Source organism: Geotrypetes seraphini, chromosome 4, assembly GCF_902459505.1.
Source record: "Geotrypetes seraphini chromosome 4, aGeoSer1.1, whole genome shotgun sequence".
Lineage (NCBI taxonomy): Eukaryota > Metazoa > Chordata > Amphibia > Gymnophiona > Dermophiidae > Geotrypetes > Geotrypetes seraphini.
In genome coordinates this window covers 243,656,688-243,677,376 of record NC_047087.1, presented here as the reverse complement: position 1 = coordinate 243,677,376, position 20,689 = coordinate 243,656,688, and the positions used below count along the sequence as shown (strand labels likewise).

Below are 20,689 nucleotides of genomic sequence, written 5' to 3'. Positions count from 1 at the left end.
TCACCCTAATCAAACTGGCTTCCGGAAAAACCACTCTACAGAACATGCAATTATAGGTTTAACTACATCTGTACAATACTTCCTGGACCAGCATAAATCAGCTATTCGCATCTCTTTAGATCTATCAGCTGCATCTGATACAGAAGATTACCAACTCCTGCTTTGAAGGTTGGCAGCAGCAAGTATCTCTGAACAAATCCTTCAGTGGTTTACCTCTTATTTCATAAATCGCACTGCTGTTGTCTCCTTTAATACCATTTCTTCTCCCATCCAAAACAGCTTTGGTATTCCACAAGGATCTATACTGTCCCCCCTACTCTTTAATATTTACCCGGCTCCTTTATTACATTACATTAGTGATTTTTATTCCGCCATTACCTTGCGGTTCAAGGCAGATTACAGAAGAGGATTTCTGGACATGTCCAGAGGTGTTACAAAGTAGAGCGGGTTGCTTCAGAGGATTAAAATGTTTCATACGGTGTTAGTTAGTCTTCATGGATTTCTTGAATAGCAGGGTTTTTTTATTTCTTTTTTGAAAGTTTTGTAGTCTGGGGTCGCGATTAGTAGATTATTAACCCTTTGCCAATCTACTGGTTTTACTGCTTACGCAGACGACATCCAGATCATTTATCCTATCAATGCATCTAGTACTGATGACATTAGTCTTTTTAATGCTAAATTAGAAAAACTTTGACAGTGGCTCCATGAAAATGTTATCACTCAGTATATCAAAATCCAAATATCTTCTTTTTCCATGGAAAGATAACATTCAGCTTAGATTCCCCATCACAATAAATGATATCCCTATTATTTCTGTCTGCCACTAAAATCTTGGGTGTTGTAATAGATAATAAACTGACTTACCGCCCACAAATCAGCTCTGTAGTAAAGAACTGTTTCATTAGACTAAGAATTATTCAATCCCTTGCGAACATTCTAGACCCTCAATCACTCAACATTTTAATACATTCTCTTATCATATCCAAGCTAGATTACTGTAATGCACTGTATAAGGATATCTGTCAAAAAGATATCCATCGCCTATAGCCAATAACAAATACTGCCATAAACATTATCACAAACAGGAAAAAATTTGACCATATCACTCCTCTATTAAAAACTTCTCACTGGCTACCAATTCCACACCGTATCATATATAAAATAGCTATTCTTTCTTTCAAGACTCAAAACACAAAAGAACCGGCCTTTATCCACAAGCTTCTTAAACCACATGAACCTACAAGAGTCCTAAGATCCTCTTCTTCATACACCATCTTTGAACATCATTAGCACGTGTTGGGCCACTTCATTCGCAATTACAACACCTACGATATGGAATTCCTTACCTCTTTATATCCGGGCAGAAAGACATTTAGATAAATTTAAGGGAATTCTAGAGTTACCTTTTCCAAGATGCATTTGATTGTTAAACAGACTTGGTTACAGCCAGAGTGGTTAAATCATTCTTATTCCCTATTTTCCCTATTGTGGTTTACCTTTTATGTACTCTTTACTCATAATTTGTAGTTCTCCCAATTTTCCTATTGTTTTATGTTGGTCAAGTATAGTTCTGTGGGTATTTATTTGTTTATTGTCTCCCCCTTTTTAATACAAATTGTAAAACACTTAGAAGCCTTGATTTGTGTTTTATCAAAATTTTAATAAACTTGAAACTTGAAAATGACACAGGAACATATTTTTCCCCGTCCCTGCGAGAATTCATTTTCCCTTCCCTGCTCCATTCCTACAAGCTCCGTCTTCATCTGCACAAGCCTCAAACACTTTAAAATCAAAAGGGTCCGAAGCTTGTGCAGTTAAGGCAGAGTTTACAGGAATGGGGCATGGGCAGGGACAAAACTCAAGGGGATGGGAAAATTGAGTTCCTGCAGAGATAGTGCCAAATTTGTCCCTGTGTCATTCTCTAGGTGAGATGTCAACTATAAGCCAAGAGCTGAAGCGGAGTATGCCCTAAAAGATGAGGAAAAAACAAGAGAGAAACTGCTGTATCAGTCTACCTAAACTATTTGCTGGAGGCAGAATAATACTGGAATGTTCCGGTTGCACTACTTATACTGTTGATGCCATCGGAAACTTCCAAGTCTCTCTCCATCTGCTAATAAGGGGATATAATCTTAGATATGGACTGTGATAACAGGATAAGGAAAGGTACGTTACGTGAAGGGAGTGCATGCTTGTGACTAACTTAATGAGTGGATGGAGGGAGGCATAGTGCAATGAGTGGAAGAGAAGCTACATGAATGAGTGCCTGGGGAAACCATGTATCACAAGTACTGAGTATGTGTGTGAATGAATGTGGAGGCTAAGAGAATGTGTGGATCGATGTTAACAGGCAGAGGAGTTAGTAAGTAAGTTAAAAGGAGATAGATAAATAGCAATGGCCTCAGTGAGGGGTTGAATTAGGGATTTTAATTGATGGGGAGGATGAAGAGTTATAACTAGTAGAGGGTGCTGAGGTACTGAATGGATGAGATGCTTAGGACAGGTAGGAAGACTTAAAGACTGAGTAAGTGTATAAGGAGGGACTGTGTGGTACTGGTATAGATACACGATCCTTTATCCAAAATCCTTGAGACTGGGTATATTTTGATTTTTGGAATTATTCGGTTTTCAAAATAATGTTAAGTCAGTCCTCTGACCTTTTCTGTTTCTCACTGCCACCTTGAGTGGGATCTGCAGCTCTTCTTTGCCACTTTCCATCCCTCCGACCTGACTTGCGCAGAGGTCAGGAGAAAAGCATGCACCTACATTGGTTTCAGCATGTGTCACATTAGGGAAACTGACTACTTTCGGTTCATGTCAAATTTTGGGTTTTGTAGCTTTTTGTTTTTTGGAATTTCAGATAAAGATCTAAATATAGCAGGTGAAGTAATTACAGAATTGTGTGTGACTCAGTTTTTTATCCTCTTCTCTTTTCATTCCCTTCCTCCTTCTGACAATACACTCCTTTTCGTCTGATCCAATCCTGACCTTTGGTTTCCTTCCCTTGCTATCTCTTATCCTCTCATAAGCCATATTCAGAAATCATGTGACCTACTCTCCTGCAATTTGCATTTCTTTTTGTATAGCTTGCTTTGTGCATGTGCAAACAAAGCTATTAACACATCAGCTATGAGAATTAACACATTTAAAACTTCATAAGATTTTGAATTAGATGTAGATGAAGAAAAGCACATTAAACATCATAAATGTTACCATATAAAATTACCTTGCATAAAAATCTCCTGAACTTTTTGTTCTTTTACCCACGCTTTCACCTCTTCATGAAGCTGCGAGTTGTCCCTGAGAACTGGGTTTAGACTGTCTACTTCATCCTAAAGTAAAACAAAAAACTTGGGTTAACTCCAATCACTGGGATTTCTCCTAGCTATAAGAAGCAATTTCATTGAAATTGATTTTAGCATCATGGAGGGAAAAAAAACATCATCTTATTAGCAACAGAAGTTTATGTAAATATAAACTTATGTTATGTTAAACATTTATATTTCTAAGTTTATCTCTTCATTTCTAGTCCGATAAAATGATCTTTTTAACAAGACGATAACATATAGCTCACAAAATTTGTTCCCATCCCTTTGTGCACACGTGTATAGCTGTGAATGAATTTGGGGGCTAAAAAGAGGTGGAAGTAATTTGACTGGACCAAAATCCATACACTCCAATACTTTGGAAAAAATAATCAAATTGAAATCAAGTATGATATATCTAACCATTAAATGTCACTGTTCACCAGATTTCAAAAGATTTATTTTATAGCTTAACCACTGGATGCCATATCTTACATCAAAAGGTTTATAGTAGAGAATGGCATGGTGGTTATTTTCCACGGCTAGCCGCTGGTAAGCCGCCGAAACGGGGGAGAGAAAAAAATAGTGGTCGCTGCAGGGTCAGGGACAAGGCCATTCACTGCCCCGTGGAGTGGTGAATGGTCTTATCTTCACAGTGAAGCAAGTACAGATCGCGCGGTCCAGCATCCCCACCTGATCACCGCATCCTGCGTCCTGCCATCTCCCTCCCTCCACCTCACCTTAGGTGCCAACTTTAATTCTGCTCCTCCCAGCGGCACGCTTTCAATCGTGCGCGGCTGCTTGAGTTGTTGAATCTTCTCCTCTGATGCAACTTCCTGTTTCCGGTTGGGTCAGAGGAAATGATTCAACAATTCAAGAAGCCGTGCATGGCTTATTGAAAGCATGCCATTGGGAGAAGAAGACTTAAAGTCGGCACCTAAGGTGAGGTGAAGGGAGGGAGATGGCAGAAAGATGCCTGCTCCAAGGGAAGTCTCGGACTACTTATTCCTCTCTTTCAACAACATCTCTTTTAAGCGACTTGGAAGAGACACTCACCCTCTTTTTTCTACAGCTTCTTTGGTGTGCGTTTATTACAGCGAATAGTGTTGCTGCTTGCGTTCTGATTTATCTTTGCATCTGCTGAGATTTATTATTGGTTTAATGGCAAAACATTCCCTGCTGCCTGTGCACCCTCTCACAGCCTCTAACATTGTAATGCGCCAGGAAGGTAAGAGGGAGGGAGAGAGATGGTCGGACCGCGCAAGGGAAACAGAGAGTGGGAAGAAGACAGAGATGACAGACTATGAGGGAGCGGAGAAAAGAAGATGAGTGCCAGACCAATTGGGAGGGTGAAGGGAGAGGCACAGTAACAGAGCAAATGGAAGACACAGAGAGAAGACAGACAGTGGATGGAAGGAATTGAATGAGAAGATAAGGAAAGCAGAAACCAGACAACAAAGGTAGAAAAAAAAAATTCTATTTATTTTTTTTTGCTTTAGGATAAAGTAGAATATTAGTTGTGTTAATGAAAATTTATAAACATCTCTTTCTCTAGTTCAGCAGCCAGAACTTTGATTTATAAGGAAGGAATAAGCTAAATATATTGCAGTACTGAGGCTTGTATGGATGCTGCAGGGACAGTAGTCGCGGAGACAGTGACATGCGGGGACAGGGCGGTGACGGGGACAGTGGTCGCAGGGACGGGGCAGTCACAGGGACAAATTTTTTCCCTGTGTCATTCTCTAGTATATAGCAAACCAGTAGCACACTCCTTATACAGTCACTAAGGGCCAGATTCTGTAACCGGCACCCAAGTCAGTGATCACCTTAAAAGCGGCCACCGATCGCCTGTCAATCATTCCAGGGCGCTGGTTACAGAATTGCGCTAAGATAAGCAGCTGAAATATAGGCCTGAAAACCCCAGGCCTACATTTCAGTTGCTTCTCTTGGCCGCAAGACTGCAGTAGCCTAGAGTGGCAGGGGTTTCCACCCCCCCCCCCCTCCCAATCAGCTGAGTGGCAGGGACTTCCCAAAACTACGATTCTGTAACCAGCACCCAAGTTTGGGCGCCATTTACAGAAATGCAGCTTTAGGAAGTCCCTGCCGCTCAGCTGATGGGAGAGGGAGGAATTCCCCTGCCATGATCAGCTGAGAGTGGCCACAGCAGGGAACTCCTGGATCCCACCTCAAGTCAGCTGGCAGGAGAGATTCCCACTCCCTCCTGCTAGCACTCCCCCCCTAACATCTCTGGCAAGAGGGATGCCCACTCCCTCTGGCTGGCAAGCCCGCCTCTTCCAAATGATGGGCCTTCCCCCTCCCAGTGCATCTTGGAATGCACCGGGGAGGGGCCTAAGTCCTTGATTGGCCCAGGTGCCTAAAGACCCTCTTATGGCCAATCAGAGTATTGGGCCTCAGTCAGTAATACGAGGACTCCGTTTATCAGTTGCCTATACGGAATTGTGTCAGATGTTTATTAAAATCTAAATACACTACAACTAGTGCTCTTCCTCGATCCAACTTTTGTCACTCAGAGAAAGATTCTTAAAAGTTACCATTAGAGAATGACACGGGGGAAAAATTTGTCCTTCCCCTCTCTACACGGTATTCGCTATGCAGGCAAACTAGGAAAATCCTTTCTCTTCAGAATCGCAAGTCTTTGGAACGACCTTACTACCCCGCTGCGGAGCCTGGGCTCCCTCCAATTATTCCGCAAGCAACTGAAAACCTGGCTTTTCACTAAAATGTAATTCTATCCCCCCTTACTCTTCTTTTCTATATATAAGTTCATGTAAACCTTTTTTTTCCTTCTCTTCCTATATTTTAAATTCTTGTAAACCGTGTCGAGCTCCACATCCGTGGAGATGATGTGGTATATAAGCTTAAGGTTTAGTTTAGTGTCACCGCCCTGTCCCCGCGACCACTGTCCCTGTCACAGCCCCGTCCCCGCAACCACTGTCCCCGCAGAATTGATACAAGCCTCAGTACTGCAATATTTAGCTTATTCCTTCCTTATAAATCAAAGTTCTGGCTGTTGAACTAGAGAAAGATGTTCAACTGGCAGGGCTTTGTTTATAAGTTTTTATAAACACAATTAAATATACTACTTTCTCCTAAAGCAAAATAAATAAATAGAATTTTTTTTTCTACCTTTGCTGTCTGGTTTCTGCTTCCCTCATCTTCTCATTCAATTCCTTCCATCCACTGTCTGTCTTCTCTCTGCATCTTCCATTTGCTCTGTTACTGTACTTCTCCCTTCACCGCCCCCCCCCCCCTCGCCCCAATTGGTCTGGCACCCATCTTCTTCCCTCTGCTCCCCCATAGTCTGGCATCTCTGACTTCTTCCCTTCCAGCATCTTCTCCCCACTCTATCATCCCCATTTCCCTTCAGCGTCTTCTCCCCACTCTGTCATCCCCATTTCCCTTCAGCGTCTTCTCCCCACTCTGTCATCCCCATTTCCCTTCAGCGTCTTCTCCCCACTCTGTCATCCCTATTTCCCTTCAGCATCTTCTCCCCACTCTGTCTTCCCCATGTCATTTCAGCATCTTCTGCTCATTCTGTCTTCCCCATTTCCTTTCAGCGTCTGTTCCTCTCCCCCCACCCCTTTCAGCGTCTGTTCCTTTCCTCCACCACCCTTCCCTCTCTCCACCTCACCGCCCTTCGGCACCTCCTTCCTACCTACCCGAATCTATCTATCTCCCTCCCCTTTACCTTCGCGGAGTGTTTGAGTAAGTTCTTCAAAGCTGTTGGAGCCTGCAAACAGTAGCGTGCGTGTGTGGGTGGAAGCTTCTCTTCTGATGCAACCAGAAGTTGCGTCAGAGGAGAAGCTTCCACCCACACATGCATGCTACTGCTTGCAGGCTCTGACGGCTTTGTGAAGTTAACGCGCATTCCCTCCCTTATCTGCGGGGACAAGGCCATTCACCGCTCCATGGGGTGCTGGATGGCCTTGTCCCCGTACCTGCAGTGCGCACTTTTTCCCCCCTCACCGTTTTGGCGGGTTACCCGTGGCTACCCTCGACTAGCTACAAGTAACAGCCACCATGTCATTCTCTAATTACCATGCCCTTAACGATGGTCACTAAACTGGTTCCAGCCAGATTAGTATGCCAGTATTTTACCAGTCAATTATCAGAACAGCCTTTTCTGAGCTTCCTAGCAGTCTCCGACTCTGCCATGCAAATGTAGTACAATGAGGTCAATAATATTAAAATAGTAGTAAAATGAGCTCATCAATATTTTAAGGAGCACTTCGGGTGATCTCTAACCTTGTTGTGCCACATTTGCAAGCAACATTTTGTGACAAGGTCTGAGCTGTCATAGCCTTACTTTCTGGTCAGTGCCTAAGCGCTGATTGGCTCAGGCACTGACAGGAAAGTAAGGCTTGACAGCTCAGTCCCCCCCTCCAAATTAAAAAAGGAAAGACCCCAGAATTGAAGGATGCGGGAGGGATGCCCACTTCCTCTCGCTGTTGCTATGCACAGTTCCTCCCACTTTTTACCAGTGATTCTCCACACAAATAGCAAGTGTATAATTTGCATGCTATTATGCTGAGAATCGCCCGTAAAATAAAAGTTGCTCCTACCATGGGCACTATATTAACTCGCCAGATTTTACCGATGAACATAAGAATAGCCTTACTGGGTCAAACCAATGGTCCATCAAGCCCAGTAGCCCGTTCCCAAGGTGGCCAATCCAGGTCACTAATACCTGGCCAAAATCCAAGGAGTAGCAATATTTCATGCTACTGATCCAGAGCAAGCTCCCATTTGTTCTGTTGTCTAATTTAGAATGTAAGCTCTAATGAGTAGGGACTGTCTCTTAAAAGTATTGATAAGACATACACAGTGCTGTACATCAGCGCTATAGAAATGTTAAATAGTAGTAGCAGTAGTGGCAATACAAGGCAATAACGCATGATAAGTGCTTCTGCAGTATACGAGAGAGAAATACAGTATTTCTCTAGAGGTATAGTTGGACTTACAGTAAAATCATGCAGTAGCATTAATGTGTTATTGTCATGGGCAGGACTTGACACATTTCCTTTCCATTCTGGAGCCAGCAGCTGAGCCCCCTCCCTTGCTGTCTCCACTAATGTTTTGGGAGGGCGGAGAGGCTGCTTACTATAGCTCCTTTACAGTTCAATTTATTAAGATTGTTTTTCCATTCCATGGCAGCTGCAGGCTACTGGTAAGAATACACTGACAGCCACCACCTCCCTCCCGCCTGCAATGTCTCTCCATTACCCTGTCCTCACCCAGTCTCACACTGGCTCTCTCTCTCCTCCAAACTGTCTTCACCCAGTCTTATGCTTTCTCTTGTATACTGTTTTTGCCTGATTTCCCTTCCCTACCCTAGTTCCCTAGATTCCCTCCTAGTTGTCCTTCCTCTTTCCAAGTTTCATTAAAATTTGTTATCCCGCTTATCAGATTTCTAGGCGTTTTTACAATAAAATTTCTAAAAAAAAAGGAGGGGGGAATTAGAGAATGACATGGTGGCGGTTTACCCGCGGCCACCGCATTTTAGCCGCGGGTCACCCGCCAAAAACGGGGAAGAAAACTAGCAGTCGCTGCGGCGACGGGGACAAGGCCATTCACCGCCCGCGGGGCGGTGAATGGTCTTGTCTCCGCAGTGAGGTATCAAGGATCGCGCGGTCCCCGCAGCCACCGCCCGCCCGCCCGTAGCATTTAGCCAGCTCCCTCCCTCCACCTCACCTTAAATTTCGAGTTTTCCGGCTTCCTTTTTTCTGAGCCGCACGTGTTCAAAAATCCGTGCACGCGCGGCTGCGCGAGTCAATCAATCTTCTCCTCTGACGCAACCGGAAACAGGAAGTTGCAGGAGAGGAGAAGTTTGATTGACTCGCGCAGCCGCGCGTGCACGGATTTTTGAACACGTGCGGCTCGGAAAAAAGGAAGCCGGAAAACTCGAAATTTAAGGTGAGGTGGAGGGAGGGAGCTGGCTAAATGCACGGCTTTTTGAACGCGTGCGGCTAGGGAAAAAGGAAGCCGGCAAACTCGGAACGAATATAAGGTGAGGTGGAGGGAGGGTGGGGGCTGCTGGACCATTCTTCATTACTTTGCCATACTAATTCCATTCTATGTTAGGTGCCACGGACTCAGATTCGAGTCCTAGCGATGATGAGTTAAAGATCCCAAAAGAAGCCAACTTCTAAATCCAGTGGTTAGAGCTACACTACACTCCTTGTGACCCTGGGCAAGTCACTTAATCCCTATTGCTTCTGACACAATGGGCAGTTCCAAAGACCAAGACTGGCCAGTGTCAAAGACAGGATGCTGAGCTTGATAGACCCTTAGTCTCCACTGTTTTTAGTGATCAACAAAGTTCTATGTTTCTATAATCACCCTAATTCTGTTATCATTGGACTAAATATTCAAAATGATTTAAATGGCCAGGACAGGCTCCTGGCTGTTCAAATCATCTGTCCAGGGCTAACCAGGCATTTTCAATCTTCATGTTCAGCCCAAATGGTGTCACACAATTCAGCAAAAATACCCAATGTTGTTCCTCATAATTTAAATATTGCTCATAGAAGGAACAACATTGGGTATTTTTGCAAATGGAAGTTGGAGGGTTAATTCCCTTGAAACAGCCAATTGAGTGAAACATGAATTCATGCTGGGACACAAGATAGGTTGAATTTGTTTTGAATTTAAAAAGAAAAATGATCAATGAAGAATACTATAATGGCAAGAAAATATAATGATAAAACAGCAACTAATTTTGCCTATTTTTATATATTAAAAAAGTACTACATAAGGTGAATGTTACATTACATTACATTACATTAGTGATTTCTATTCCGCTTGTGCCTTGCGGTTCTAAGCGGATTACAAGTTAGAAGACTGGACGTTTCCAGTAGCATTGCAGTACATATAATCAAGAATGCGTTAAGTTACAATTGTTGTTCTGGACTTTTCCAGGATAAATTGGTAGTAGATAGTAGATAGTGATAGGTTGTTTAGACGAATAGAGATAATATTGTCCGGATTCTGCTGTTTAGACGAATAGAGATAATACTGTCCGGATTCGGGTGTTGCTGGTGGTAGTGTTAGGGTAGTCATGAGAGCATTTTCATATTGCTGTCTGTTGTTCTGCTGAGCACTGGCATTGAAACAGCAAAATGCATTTATTGCATACTTGTCCTCTGTCGGAAACATTATGGTGGTATATTAGTTGTGTTAATAAAAATTTATAAACAAAGCCCTGCCAGCTGAACACCTCTTTCAGTTCAGCAGCAGGAACTTTGATTTATAAGAATGGAATACGCTAAATATTAGAGTACTAAGGCTTATATGGATGCTGCGGGGACGGTGACGGGGCGGTGAATGGGATGGCAGTGGCGGTGACGGGGCGGTGAAAGGGATGGCAGTGACGGTGACGGGGCGGTGAATGGAATGGCGGTGACGGGGCGGTGCAGAGGATGGTGGGGCGGTGACGGGGACAGATTTTTTCCCCGTGTCATTCTCTAGGGGGAATACAAACATTTGTCATTATACAAAAACAGTATATGTATTTACATGGACACTACGGACTGACAATGATTACAGGAGGTGGGAGGGGGGAAATACAATAGGATAGGAAGATGTAAAAGGATAATACAAATAGGTGGGGGAATTAACCCAAACTAGTTCTTATCACCCAGCAAGTTAGTTTTCATTACTCAAGAAACCAGTCAGCCGCACCTCATCACCCAGTCCCCCCCTCCTTACCATTCCCAATATCTGAGGAAAGGGATGTTACCAGTGGTGTACCTCAAGGTTCTGTTCTTGGGCCTGTTCTTTTTAACATTTTTATAAATCATATTGCTACAGGGCTGTTGGGTAAGATTTGCCTCTTTGCGGATGATACCAAAATCTGCAATAGAGGTAACACCTAGGATGGTGTGAATAACATGAAGAAAGACCTGGCGAAGCTTGAAGAATGGTCTGAAATTTGGCAGCTAAAATTTAATGCTAAGAAATGCAAGGTCATGCATTTGGGCTGCAAAAACCCAAGGGAACGGTACAGTTTAAGGGGGTGAAGATCTTATGTGAATGACAGAAGAGCTGGACTTGGGAGTGATTATATGTGATGATCTTAAGGTGGCCAAACAAGTTGAAAAGGTGACAGCGAAAGCTTGAAGGATGCTAGGTTGCAAAGGGAAAGGTATGGCCAGTAGGAAAAAGGAAGGATTGATGCCCCGGTTTAAGACTTTGATGAGACCTCATTTAGAATATTGTGTACAATTCTGGAAGCCACATCTTCAAAAATATATAAATAGGATGGAGTTCGTCCAGAGGAAGGCTACTAAAATGGTACATTCAGATGTTGAACACACATACATTGCAGCAGCATCAATACATCTATCTCCACAGGTGACTACTGAACCCTATTATCGCTGATCAAACTTGAAGCATACATAAAACCTCTAGAAAATTCAGACGCAGCCAAACTCCTAAAGAAATTCTTCTCCCACAGCAGCATCCTTGATAAATGTCCCAACTAGTTGTTAGCCAACACCCCAGAACACGTCATCACTTTAGGGGCTTTCTGTCTCCCAATCTTCATGTCACATTTTGGGCCCCCATCCCGCACCTCAAATTCTATTACCTTCCAAAACAAAATCTCGAGCAATCTGTTCTGGACCAATTTTCTTGACAAATTTTCCCCCATCCCTAAACCAGCAGAACCAGAAACTAACTGGCAAAAAAATGGGTCGCCCTCTCCGAGTCCACCTTCCATTCCCTCGCCCCTCTCTCCGCTAAAACCATCTCCTATTCCCGTAAGGCCCCTTGGTACCTCCCATACCACAGAGAACTGAAACAGAAATGCCGAGCTCTGGAACGAAAATGGGGAAAAATCTAAATTCCCTACAAACAGACACTCCTGGAGGGTCAATATTAAATTCTACAATACTGTTCTAAAAAAAGCAAGGAAAAACTTCTACGGTGACAAAATCTCCAAATCCAACAACCAGAGTAGCACATTATTTAACATCTGGCGTTCCTTAACCTTGAAAAATGACTCCATCCTCCCCCTCAGCCGATTTTCTAGCAAAGTTCTTCAGCGATAAGGTCTCCACCTTGAGGCGCTCCTTCCCACCTGCAATCTCCTACAAATCTTTGATTCCAATCGACCCCAACCCTATCCCAATAGGCTCCTACCCCATCCCAGCCGACAGATCCTGGTCTTCCTTCGAACTAGTTTCTGAATCCCTGGTCCATAATCTCTGCCTCAAAATGAAATCCTGCAACTGTACCTTGGATCCATTCCCCGCCTACCTTTACGAGAACACTCCCCCTCAGGCCATCTCATCTATTACCATTCTCATAAATTCCGCCCTCCATTCGGGTCTATTCTCCCCAGAAATGGGCCATATCTCCTTAACCCCACTACTGAAAAAACCTGATCTAAACCCCTCCACACCATCCAGCTACAATCCAACAGAAAACATTCCTCTCCTTACCAAGATGCTAGAATCCATCATATCCACTCAACTATCTTCCTACCTTGAAAAATTCACCATTCTTCTACCCTACCAATACGGCTTCCATCCCAACTTCAGCACCGAATCCCTTCTGACCTCCTTAATCTCAAAAGTTCAACATCTCCATTCTCGCAACAAGTTCGCCGTCCTTCTTCAATTCGACCTCTCTGCAGCTTTGGTGTCGTCCATCATGATATCCTAATTTACCAACTCACCGAGATAGGCATTAACTCCACAGTCCTTGACTGGTTCTCGAAGTTCTTACGCTCCCGCTCCTACACAGTCAATATGAAGGGCTCTTCTTCCTTCCCCTGGAACCCGATATGTGGAGTCCCACAAGGCTCACCTCTCTCTCCTATCCTCTTCAACATTTACATGTTCTCCCTTAAACTTCTCCATCTCTCCCCACTTGAAACACTTTACACTTACGCAGATGACATCTTTGTTCTCCTCGAGACCGACCGGAACCTCACCAACCTCTCTGCAAACATATTCTCATGTATATCGAACCTTCAATCCTGGGCCCACACTGTGCAGATGAAACTGAACGAATCCAAAACAAAACAAAATTGGACCAACTGCCCACCTCCATCCCACTGTCCTCTGGCCCCATCCTGCATCTTGAATACTCAAGTAAAATTCTGGGAGTCATCATTGACTCTACACTTTCCTTCAACGATCACCTAATAAAAAAATGTTTCTTCAGCCTTCACATGTTAAGGAAAGTGAGAACCTGTTTCCATCCTTGTCCAATCCACCATCCTTTCCAGACTGGACTATTGCAACTCTATCTACCTAAGCCTAACAAAGAAAAACCTTCAAAGACTCCAGCGGATTCAAAATGCCGCTGCTAAGCTTATCTTCGCAAAAAGCAAATTCGACCACGTCTCACCACTTTTGTCCAAGCTCCACTGGCTCCCGATAATCTCCAGAGTCCACTTCAAATGTGCCTGCCTTACTTTCAAGATCCTACACGGCATTCTCCCCCCTTTTATTCCTCTTTCTTGGAATTCCTCTAACCCCAATTCCACCAGATCTACCCAAAAACTGAAACTTTCCTTTCCCTCTCGAAAAGGCGTTTTCCTTGTAGGAAAACTAGGTTCCTCCCTCCCTTTCAGAATCACTGAGCTCTGGAACAATCTTACCTCCCCTCTTAGGAATCTGAGCTCCCTCCAAATCTTCCGTAAACATCTGAAAACCTGGTTATTTTCAAAAATGTAACTCTTCCTCTCTCTGGTTACTCTGTCCTAAATTTTCTCTTCATTTTGTCTTTTCCTTTCACTGGAGTTCCTTTCTACCCTAACCCTTGTTAACCGTGTCGAGCTTTGCGAATGTAGAAATGATGCGGTATACAAACCCAAGGTTTAGTTTAGTTTAATCACTTGGATCACCAATCTTCTAAACAACCTATTTCAGAACGGCCAATTCCCCATCCCAAATGTGCCACATTGCCCTCACTCTGATTCCACAAAACAAACGATGACCCATAGAAGACATTCCAAATAAAGCTACAGACTTATAGTAGGCATTCCAATACTCACTAAACTTCTAGAAACCCATGTCTGTAAACAACTTTCAACCTATATCGAAAAACATAATTGCCTCCATCCCACACAGTTCAGATTCCGCCCGCACCACAACACTGAACTACTTCTAGTAACCTTAACCATTAAAATCAAACAATCATTAAGCAAAGGTTACCAAGCAATACTACTCCAATTTGCTATCTCTGAAGCATTTGACTGTGAACCACCACTTGCTCCTAACAAAACTCAACAATATTGGCATTGCAGGCACAGCATTTAATTGGCTCAAAGACTTCCTACAAAACAGAAACTACCTAGTCCAGAAAGATGAGGTATTCTCAAGAAACTGAGAAGCTTTCTGCAGTATTCCCCAAGGCTCTCCTCTATCCCCATTACTCTATAAACTATTCATGAGTTCTCTAGGCAACATCTCTTTCACCAAAGATGAGTGCCTACTATCATACGCTGATGGTATTCTCCTTCTCATCCCTATCAAAAGTTAACTCCAGTTACATCCCCTTGAAAATAGCCAACAACATAGAGAAAATACATACATTGGCTACACTTAATAAACTCAAACTAAACACAACAAAGACCAAAGTACTATGGATTCATAGCCCTTTGCAAACAATCCCTACAGCCATCATCCTACCCTCAGGAACCAAACTAGACACTGACAAAACTTCTAAAATCCTTGGAGTCACATTGGACTCTACTCTTTCCTATGAACCTCAAATCTCCAACTTATGGAAAAAAAAAAACCTTCTACAGTAAGAAAAAACTCAGACTGATTAGACTTTTCTTCCACAAGCATCACTTTGCAATTCTATCAGAAATGCCGATACTGTCAATTAGATTACTGTAATTCACTCTATGTAGGCATAAATTCCGCTCTCATCCACAAACTACAACAAATTAAAAACATGGCAATACGGCTTATCTTCAAACTAAGAAAATTTGACTCCATAGCGCCTTATTACAAAAGCCTTCACTGGTTGCCTATCCCTGCACAAATTAACTTCAAAATATCATGCATAATGTACCACATCTTATATGTGAGCTCTGAGGAACCTCTTGTAAACCTTTTCATCAATTACTGGTCCGTTTCTGCAAGAATCATCAAGAAACTCTTCCTGATCCTTCCATCACCAAAGGAATTAAAAACAAGCACATATTTAACACACTCATTGGAACAGCCTCCTAGCAACTACCAAAGCAGAACCCTACTACCTTATGTTTTGGAAGAAAATAAAAGCTCTCCTCTTCGAACAATATATTCCATTGACAATTGACAAAGCTCAATATCATAACGTTATAACTCCACTCAATGTTGTTCATACCTCTAAGCATCACCCCAAATCTCCTTTTACATCCTCTCTCTCTCTTAATACTGTCCACTTAACCTTCGTGTTCATCAATACATGATGTATTCTCATTGATTTGTATGTCGCCTTGAACCTAGTTAGGTATAGAGCAACTCAAATATTAGATTATATTTAACTAGTGGCAAAATGTAACTAGCAGTAGAGACCATGGATATAATCCAGGCAATGAGAAGGCACTGGGGAATGTTCTTGCGCTTTACAACTGAAGTTTCTGTATGTGGTAGAGACAGAAAAGAAATTAATCCCCCTTTTGACACCCCCCCCATAAAAAAAACTACATCTCTACGGAGGCAAATCCAACAGATGCAGAATAATTCACTCTAACATAACTATTAAAGGAATTTCATCTTTCAAACTGCCCTCCCCTCTTATCCCATCTCTCCCAACCACACACATACAAAACAGACAATCCGATCACACATACATGCACAAAACGTATACACACACCAAAAGGGTTGGAAAGAATTTCATGATCTGTGCTCTGCAAGCTTTCCTTACCTATTAAATTGCTTTAAGCCTCAGGATCAGCATTTTTTAAAGCAATATTGTTGTCTAATTTTAGTTCTCTATCAGGGTGTATCCAATGCATTCTGAGAGATAATTTGTTACACTAGCAATGGCAGTGTTTTTCTATCTGTAGTACTCTGTGCTGTTTTACAGGTATTGTTAGATTTCAGTCAGCCTTTCCTTGACCCTTTTTCTCCATGGAAAACAAAATAATTAACAGACTGGTATTAACAAGTAAAAGCTTTTATTGATCATACACCAAACAAATATAGTTCCAAACAGTTTCAATCAAGAAGTTGTCTCAAAGCCACTAAAAAATATCCCCATGCATTCTGTGTCAGCCCTACTTCTTTCTTTAGATTTTCTCAGTCTCAGTTCATTCATCTTTTTCACTCATGCAAAAACCAAGAGTCACTCATAGAAGTTCATATCTATTGGGTTGTCACCCAACAATGTGCCTAGGAAGCACATCAGAGTTGTCAACTGCAACCACAGGGGTTTTTATTTATTTATTCATTCAATTTTCTATACTATTCTCCCAGGGGAGCTCAGAACGGTTTACATTAATTTATTCAGGTACTCCAGCATTATTCCCTGTTATACTCCAGCATTTTTCCCTGTTGAGGGCAAGACCTTTAATCTCTTTTTTGAGGAGAATAAATTACTAATCGCTTCATACCAGCACAAAAAAGTCAAGAATGTCTAAGGATTCTAGCGTTCAGAATAGCCACCAAAGAGAGAGCATAGCTCTTCTGGCTCAAACAACTCCTCTTGGCCTTCCAAATGGACTCTATTACCCCAAGGAGAGGTTGGTACTTTAATGTTTTCTGGGCCGTTTGTTGCTTGATCTCCAAACTAGTAGGCAACATCATGAAGAGTGGCCTATTGGTTAAAGTTGATGCCTCAGCACCCTGAGGCTGTGAGTTTGATCCCAGCCTGCTCCCTATGACTCTGGGCAAGTCCCTTAACCCTCCATTGCCCCAGGTACCACAATAGGATTGTGAACCTGCCGGGTCAGATTGGAAAAATTCTTAAGAGTACCTGGTTCCTATTCAATATATTGTAAACCAATACACAACTTCTAGAACCCAATGGTTGAACATCAACTAGGCCCACTCCCAGTAAAACAGGCAGAACCAACTACCCACCTGCATTTACAGGGAGAACACCAACAGCATAAGAACATAAGAACTGCCATCTCCGGATCAGACCCATGGTCCATCGAGTCCGGCGATCCGCACACGCGGAGGCCCAGTCAGGTATACACCTGATGTAGTTTTAGTCACCCATATCCCTCTATGCCTCTCATAAGGAGATGTGTATCTAATTTGCCTTTGAATCCCAGCACAGTGGATTCCTTAATAACCTCCTTTGGGAGAGCATTCCAGGCGTCTACCACTCGCTGCGTAAAACAGTACTTCCTGACATTTGTCCTGGACCTGTCCCCCCTTAGCTTCAAACCATGTCCTCTTGTCCGTGTCGCGTTGGACAATGTAAATAATTTATTTTCCTGCTCTATTTTATCGATGCCTTTCAGCATTTTGAACGTCTCGATCATGTCCCCTCGCAGCCTCCTCTTCTCAAGGGAGAACAGTCCCAGTTTCTTGAGTCGTTCCTCATATTCCAAGTTCTCCATACCTCTTATTAACTTCGTTGCTCGTCTCTGCACCCTCTCCAACAGTTTTATATCCTTCTTTAGGTTGGGAGACCAATGTTGGACACAGTATTCCAAGTGTGGTCTGACCATTGCTCTATAAAGCGGCATTATGACTTTCTCCGATCTACTCGTGATTCCTTTCTTTATCATGCCTAACATTCTGTTTGCTTTCTTTGCCGCTGCCGCGCATTGTGCCGACGGCTTCAGGGTCCTATCTATCAGTACACCCAGGTCCTTTTCTTGTTCGCTCTTACCCAGAGTTGCGCCTGACATTCTATACTCGTATTCCTTATTTTTACTACCTAAATGCATTACTTTGCATTTCTCCACGTTGAACTTCATCTGCCATTGCTCTGCCCATTTCTCTAACTGATACAAGTCGCTTTGGAGTTCCTCGCTATCCTCCTGCGATCTGATTGCCCGGCATAGCTTTGTGTCGTCTGCAAACTTAATGATCTCACTGGATATTCCGTCTTCCAGGTCATTGATATAAATATTAAATAGGATTGGCCCAAGCACTGAGCCCTGGGGCACACCACTAGTCACTTTCTCCCAGTCTGAGAACTTCCCATTTATGCCCACTCTCTGCTTTCTGTTTTCCAACCATTTGCCTATCCACCTTTGTATATCTCCCTCTATTCCATGGCTTTGTAGTTTCCTGAGAAGCCTTTCATGTGGAACTTTGTCGAATGCTTTCTGGAAGTCCAAATATATTATGTCCACCGGCATTCCACTATCAATTTGCTTGTTCACGGTCTCGAAAAATTGAAGTAAATTCGTTAAACATGATTTCCCTTTCCTGAACCCATGTTGACTGGGTTTCATCAAGTCGTGTGTATCTAGGTGCTGGACTATGCTATCCTTGATCAGTGCTTCAATCATCTTTCCAGGGACAGACGTAAGACTCACAGGTCTGTAGTTGCCCGGTTCCCCTCTCGATCCTTTTTTGAAAATTGGCGTGACATTCGCTATCTTCCAGTCCTCTGGTATCTGTCCAGTTCTGATTGTCAGATTGGCAAGTTTTTGCAATAGCTCTCCGATTTCAACCTTCAATTCCTTTAAAACTCTCGGGTGAATTCCATCCGGTCCAGGGGATTTGTCACTTTTAAGTTTGTCGATCTGGTAGTATATCTGGTCCAACTCCACTTCAACTGTGGTGAGGCTGTCTTCTATTACTCCACTAAACACTTTCACTGCTTCTGGTATTTTAGCGGTATCCTCCTCCGTAAAGACGGACGCAAAGAAGGAATTTAGTTTGTCAGCAATTTGTTTATCTTCCTTGATGTACCCTTTTCTTCCCTGGTCGTCCAGGGGTCCCACCGCCTCTTTTGCGGGTTTTTTCCCTTTCACGTATCTAAAGAAGGGTTTGAAGTTTTTGGCTTCTTGCGCTATTTTTTCCTCATAGTCCTTTTTGGCATCCCTCACCGCCTTGTGACATTTCTTTTGATCATCTTTATGTATTTTCCATGCTTCGATTGTTTTCATGTGTTTCCATTTTTTGAAAGAGTCCTTCTTTTCTTTTATGGCTACCCTCACCTGTCTGGTAAGCCATGCCGGTTCTCCCTTACCTTTTGTTCTCCCCTCTTTGGAGATCCTTGGAATGTGGAGATTTTGTGCTTCTGTGATAGTATTTTTCAGTAGGGACCATGCCTGGTCTACCGTTTCAAGTTTGTCCACCTTTTTCTTGAGTCGTTGTTTCACCATGGCTCTCATGCGATCGTATTTGCCCTTTTTAAAGTTAAAGGTTTTGGTTAAGGTTTTGGCACGTTTTCTATTCCCGATGTCAAGCTTAAAGTTGATCACATTGTGATCGCTCGTCCCCAGCGGTACCGTAACTTCTACTTCTTTTGTCGGTCCCGTGAGGCCATTTAGTACCAAGTCCAGGGTGGCGTTGCCTCTTGTCGGCTCTTTTACCATTTGTTCCAGGAAGCAATCCCCTAGCACCTCCAGGAACTTGGCCTCCTTGCCGCAGTTGGAGGTTCCTAGTTTCCAGTCTATCCTCGGAAAATTGAAGTCTCCCAATATTATTACATTGCCCGTCTTGCATTCTTGTTTGATTTCCTCTATCATTTCTGAGTCAGTTTCCTCCGCCTGTCCTGGGGGACGATAGTAAAGGCCAATTTTCGTGTCTGCGCTGTTTTGGCCAGGAATCTTGACCCAGAGGGACTCTAGCTTCTCTTTCGTTTCCGTCGTAGCCACTTCAACAGATTCTATTCCTTCCTGAACATATAGGGCAATACCTCCACCTTTCTGCCCTACTCGATCTCTTCTATATAGTTTGTATCCCTGTAGTACGGTGTCCCATTTGTTTTCTTCATTCCACCATGTTTCTGTTATGGCAATGATTTCCAACTTATCATGTCTTGCTATTGTCTCTAGTTCCCCCATTTTGTTTCCTAGACTTCTAGCATTCGTATACATACATTTGAGTTCTCTTCGTGTTACCTTTTTGGACTTTCTACTCTTTGCTGTCCCTACTGTTTCTTTCACGTTATCCTTAACTGCTCCAATGTTGTCTCCCTTGTTTGCTGTGCGGTCATCCCCTCCTGTGTCTGAGTTGTCCCTTCCTGCCTTGTCTTCCTTATTTGCTGTCAGGTCGTCCCCTCCTGTGTATGAGTAGTTGCCCATGGCTCCTTCATCGGGGCATCCTGTCGTCCGTGCCATCAACTGGTGGTCGACTGTCGGCTTTCCCCTATTTGTTAGTTTAAAGCCTTCTCGATGGCCTTCTTCATGTTGCCTGCCAAAACTCTTGCTCCTTCCTTGTTGAGGTGTAGTCCATCATTTCTGTAGTACTTGCTTTTTCCCCAGAACGCCGTCCAGTTGC

General features: G+C 43.1%; 1 protein-coding gene across 1 annotated transcript in view; it reads right to left on the bottom strand.

Annotated features, from left to right (window-relative positions):
- The window catches only part of JMJD1C (jumonji domain containing 1C), a 593,631-nt gene that overhangs the window by 195,821 nt on the left and 377,121 nt on the right, over positions 1–20,689 (bottom strand). The window contains 1 exon segment of the mRNA XM_033941997.1: positions 3,227–3,332. Coding sequence (XP_033797888.1) covers positions 3,227–3,332 — 106 coding nt within the window.